The 5,966-nt window shown below is 33.2% G+C and overlaps 1 protein-coding gene across 2 annotated transcripts; it reads left to right on the top strand.

Annotated features, from left to right (window-relative positions):
* The first annotated feature begins 43 nt into the window (after window positions 1-43).
* On the top strand, window positions 44-5,737 carry LOC117325489. Of its 2 annotated transcripts, XM_033881746.1 has the most exons (5): window positions 71-163; window positions 823-853; window positions 1,466-1,601; window positions 3,185-3,322; window positions 5,185-5,737. In XM_033881746.1, the coding sequence occupies exons 3-5, from the start codon at window positions 1,482-1,484 to the stop codon at window positions 5,290-5,292; spliced, it is 366 nt and encodes a 121-aa protein (XP_033737637.1). In that variant the 5' UTR covers window positions 71-163; window positions 823-853; window positions 1,466-1,481; the 3' UTR covers window positions 5,293-5,737. The 2 variants fall into 2 exon arrangements, with proteins under 2 accessions (XP_033737636.1, XP_033737637.1); XM_033881745.1 differs by lacking the exon at window positions 823-853 and having other exon boundaries at window positions 44-163.
* Window positions 5,738-5,966: the final 229 nt, after the last annotated feature.

Here is a 5,966-nt window from a genome sequence, read left to right as displayed (position 1 = left end):
AGTTCCTCAATGTTGTCATGTTTCAACCGGAAGTTCTGCACAGGTCTATAATTTCGAAAGCGGAAGTGGACCGGCGATGTGGATAAAGTTTTAGACGACTCGTTTTTGGAGGTGTTTAGAGTGACACTTAAGCTTGCTGTGGTCCTTATATCATACCTACTGGGTTTGTATTTACTATATATTCATCATGCAATTATTGTTAAAATATCTGTGTAATCTTAAGTTAGCCCAGGTACACCAGTTCCGGGCAAGATTTGAGAAAGAACAAAACGGTTTGTAATCAATGATGGACCCATCCACAAATGTTTTCATGTGGTACATTTGTTAAGGGATAGGCTAGTTACAGAACATTAAAACAGACATTTCAATGTAAAATTATTTGAATTGAATAAAATGACCTAGTTTATAATTGGTACATATTAATAAGAATTTACAGAATTCATAGAGCTTAAAAATATTTTTTATGACCGTACAATAAATATCATTGTATTAGTGTTTATCTATGTTGTGCCAGGCTTGTATTGGTAATGTTCATATAAAAACGGCTATTTGTTATTTATGTAAAACCATATAAACTGTTTAAAATTTACCAAAAAAAACCTGGCACAACATAGATAAACACTAATACAATGATATTATTGCAACTGTTTCACATAAAAACATCTTAGATAAGCTCTCTGAATTCTTTAGTTTTTTATTATACACCAAGGCGTGTAAGTGGACAATCCAAAGCTTCAGGATATTTGGAAATTATAGAAAATTTGTAGGATGATGAATCAAACTTCTTTGCACACAACATTTTTTTCTATTGAAATATTTCAGATCAGCAAAAGGCCTATATACTTGAGTAAAGGTTTGTACAATCAACGGTGTCCAACCAGGTACCCAAATTGAAAAAAAAAACTTAAATACTATTTAATATTAATTGGTCAGTGCAGCATCTATTATTTAAGAGGTCCTGGGTTTGAGTCCTGCGTCCTGTTCATTTATGCAGACAAACTGGTTGGTCTGTTTTTAAATATAATATTTCAGGCATATATCTTGACGGACTGTATGAAAATCTTTGTTAAAGCTCATCTGAAAACAATAAACAATCAAAAGAACCAACTCTTGTCCAACAGTTTGACCGATATTTGAAGCGAAAAATACCGTGATCTACAGTAGTCATTGATTTTTTTTCTGTAAATGACATCCATTGTGCGACAATTATAATATATACAAAATACAGATGCTATGTTTTCCTGGACTGCTATCACATTTCCTTTCATGGTTGACAGGAAGTATGTAGGAAAGATTTTTCTTAAATTTTATATATTGAATATGAACAGAAAAGATGACAATGGATTTTCGTAATGCATAATCTGAATTGTTCAGATCTCTTTGATCATTTGTTATGATCAAAGATCTGATAGATGAATGGGTTCCACATTACATGTTTTTGTTATTGAGATCTTGTTTGTTGTAGGAGCTGGGATGACAGGATGAGGCCGTTGGTGGCAGTGTCTTGTTGCCTGGCACTACTGCTGTTGTTTGAAGTCTCAACCGAGGCTGGAGGTGTTATTTACAACTTTAAACGCTACACTTACAAGAAGAAGCGAGATGTAAGTCTATGTTGTCCTTTGACATTATGTTTGTAATCTGAGTTACATGTATCTATGAATACATTTAATTGTAAACCCATCCCCTCTTTCAATATTAATTAAAACCTCAACATGTTGGGAAAACAATTATTCTTATCCAATGACGCCTCGGTTTTTCTTTGATCTTTTGTTGGCGATATATTGCATACTATGTGATATTTCAAATATCACATATGTGATATCTGAAATATCACATGGCATTTCTGATTGGTCCATGCCTCAGTCTTGAGGCGGGGCCAATTTCAAATGTAGGCGTGACAAATGATCGAACAAAGACAGGAAATGCATTTCAAACAAAATTTAATGAAATACGAGTGCCGTTTAAATTTTTTCTGTCTTCTTTCTTCACCTTGTATGCACGTACAGCCCTGCTGCGATGTACCGTTCTGTCCATAATGAGTTGTTCATCAAAACCTGACAAAACAGAATATAAAATCCTGTTCATATTTTATTAAGTAGAATATATATTTTTAACAGATCAGTAAAAAACCGCATACATTACATGATACATATTATAAAATTTCAGTCATTTAAAAAAAATGGTTATACAGATTACGCCAAATGTAACAATATGCTTTCGTTGCACAAAAATCCTATCATAAACAAAATAGTGATGAAAATGATAACAGGACGCTTGGCTAAAAATACCGATTAACCGATTCATCGATGTATTTAAATAATTTCACAGATTTTGAAAGGATTTTGTGACATTGTCAACGTCGAAATTTACGAAAAATATTTCATTTCACAATTTGTTCAAACGATATGATTTTAGACTTACCTGCTTGGTAAAGGGAAGTAGCGCAGGTCCTCTTTCCGGAGCGGTTTGTGTAATTTCCCTCGAATCCTGCAGTCTTTCACATGTTTTTCACATTACCATTCAGTTTATTTACACCAATTGGTAGAGTTAATTCCTTGGTATCAAATAATCCAATGTCAGTAGCTACCGTGTCACTATCTTCCAGTTCATACTCATACTTGTCTACGGCCTGTGATAATGTTATATCGTCGAGGTCAGTGAACACATCGACATCAGTGATCAGTACCTGATCCGTCATGGTTGACAGTCTCACTAGAAATGAATGGGCTACTGTGACAGAAAACAAAACGTGTCAGAAATTGGCGGGAAACATATCACAGTGACAGGTTCTGATCAATTTTATAGCTCCACCCCTAGGCACGTGGGTGACAAAACCTCGGCTGTCATTGGATAAAACAGATACAAAATGGGTACTCGTGACGTATCGCATATATCACACTCGTGCTACGCACTCGTGTGATATATCCGATACATCACTCGTACCCATTATGTATCTATTACATAAACTCTAAAACTGCTTAAGAGTTTTCAAAATCAATGAAACAAGCAAACATGGATTTAAAAGTGTACATTGCATAAAAATGTATTGTCAATCTATAGATAATGCATTTAAACATCCATAATTCTTTCAGTTTAATTTGCCAAAGTCCCCAAATTCTAAACAACCATATCTAATAGAAACTTTACTCACAATTTTATCACTGAATGATTTGTTTGATTACAGGACAAAAAATACAGGAATGCCAAGACAGTGTGTGAAGTGAAAACAGAGTGTTTGAGACAACATGGTGTTGACCAGACTGCATGTGTGAGACAGTGTATATCAAAGTTCTGCTACAATGAACTATATGGCAATGACTCGGTAAGTAGATCTGCAGTTTACTGGGGGTGATAAACCCAACAAACAAACTATAATCCAGTGACCTTGATCTTTGGTCAGTTGACTTATTCTTTAATTCAGACCAATTTTGCTACATAATGTCATAACAAAATGTTCATCTATGAAAAATACTAAATCTGACCTTGACCATGAACCTTTGGACCAAGTGACCTAACGTTTGGTCAGTTGACTCATTGTTTAGTTCTAACCAACTTTGGTTCATAATAACATAACAAAATGTTCATCACAAAAAAACAACAAAAAATTAAAAGATAAAAAGTTTGACCATGGTATTTACCGAGTGCCCTTGACCTTAAACAGTTCTTTGTTAAATTCCAACTTGCTTCATAATATCATCACCAAAAGTTCATCAGTGAAAAGACTCCACATTTGACCCAGTGACATTGACCTTTGGGCAGTTAAATCCTTGTAAAATATTACCAACATTGCTTCTTAGTGACCTAACAAAATATTCAATAAGGAAAAGATAAAAAAAATTGACAGTGACCTTTGAACCAGTGACATTGACCTGTGTTCACTGACTCCTTGTTTAAATCTGAACAAGTTTGTTTCATCATGTCATCACAAAATGTTTATCAGTGAAACGATGCAAAATTTGACCTTGGCCTTTGAACCTGATGAACTTGACGTTTTACCTGAGTGTGCATTTTTGTGAACTGTACATCTTGACCAAGTTGCATTTAAATTGTTCAATAAATACCAAGGTTATATATAGCCATGAGTAAAGTTTATGAACAGACAGACAAACACAGTGATTACTATAGGGTACCTGTATCTCCAATACCAAGCCCTAATTACTGTATACATATTCCCTTTACATGCCAGTATTAACCTTGTTTTGTGAAACAACTACTTTGGTTTGAAATCCATGGTAACAAATTATCATTTGACAGCTCTTTTCCGTCGATATACTAAAATCTTTAAGTCATTGTGATTCTACATGGCAATGTCACTGCTATATGTATAGTAGCATTGTTAATTGTATTGATATTATTCATATTTCAGACATACATAAAATGAGTAAGATTTCCTTTTCTTGAAAATCCTCCCCCCCCCCCCCCCCCCCCCCAAAATGCTTTTAGGATCATGACATTCTGTTGTATATAGTTACTGTATAGTGGGTTATTCCAGCTAGTGAAAAATTGTGTTTTAATGTCAAATTTCAAGGGAAAAATAAAAACATGTTTAACTATACCGATTGTCTAACATACAGTTCTTATTTAAGCAATAAAGATTGATTTTCATTTCTGATCAATAAAAGAGGAATAGAATGCAAATCTATTGTAATATCTTAAAACATAAATTGACAAGAGGCCGATGGGGCCTGCATCACTCACTTGGATATTTCAGTGATAGCAAAGCAAAGTCAGTACAAATATTTTTCCCATTTTGGGATCTGCCTCTTAGTACCATTTATTAGAGTAAACAATTTCCTCAATTTGATTCAAATACAGATTATCATTATACAATGTGTTATGACATTAATATTATGCATTTCATAGTTCATATTTCAAAACTAGTTGCTAATTAAAATTAGCTAAAATGTGCAGCTCGCTAAAATAACCCTAATAATACTGTAGTTGGAATGGATTTGAATAGACTTGGTAAAGTATTTAAGTGTAATTTTTCACACTTTTTTGGACACTTTTATAATCAAAACATCACACTGAAGTCCAATATTGGTTGTGATATATCAGAGTCTATTCACATCCTTATCAAACTGTTTTATAGTTTTTATAGGATTTCAGTTTAGTACATTATATTTCGGAATAACAGAAATTCTGTAATCATTTTCCTAAAACTTGTAATTTTGATCTTTCCAGCTTGAGGAAGGAGAGATAGATGTGCGCCTGAATTCATTCAAAGGATGTTTGGCCCAGGAAAAGAGATCTTCCATTTATGATGAATCCATTAATAATCAGCCCCTGTGATCTCTTTTAGGAATCTGAGTCAAAGCAAATTTTGTTTATCGTTGTCTATAGATTTTGTCTGTCATAAGTTGTGTGTCTTTTCATACTTTTTAGTTACATGTATTTATTTATGTGAAATATACCATATATTGGTAAATCGTAAAAAAAATGTTAGAATGGTTTTCCCCTCAAAGAAATATGTACAATGCAGTATATTCATGTAGTGTGTTGTCTAGTTTCAATGTAGGCTCATAACTGAAATGATGATCTTAGTAAAAATGTGTCAGTGGTCATGAGATAACTGTGAAAGTGAATGTGACTGAGGTAAAAACGAGTTAAAGAAAAGACATGCAAGTTAAAAGTATGATTTTAGGAATGAAATGGTAATTAAGAGAATAAATGTGAAGGAATTCCAATAAATTTTGTACTTTTGAAGAAATAAATATTCAAATTTGGATTAAAATGAGTGTTCTTCTCTGTCATATTTCATATTATTTCTATTAAAGTCATGATCCTTAGAAGAAATTAAAAAAATGAGTACTACAGGGTGGAACATATACACTGTTAAGTGCCATCTTGTGCATTGAAATCAGATTTTTATCACTTTAAGAGTGGCATGCTATAACTCTCATCTTTCACTACATGTACCTAGTCAATGTTTATTTGTGTAATTTCCTTACAGTTTGAGGAATAAA

The sequence above is a fragment of the Pecten maximus genome, chromosome 4, assembly GCF_902652985.1.
Source record: "Pecten maximus chromosome 4, xPecMax1.1, whole genome shotgun sequence".
Classification (NCBI taxonomy): domain Eukaryota; kingdom Metazoa; phylum Mollusca; class Bivalvia; order Pectinida; family Pectinidae; genus Pecten; species Pecten maximus.
The sequence above is the reverse complement of the archived record's forward strand: the minus strand, read 5'-3'. Positions and strand labels throughout refer to the sequence as shown.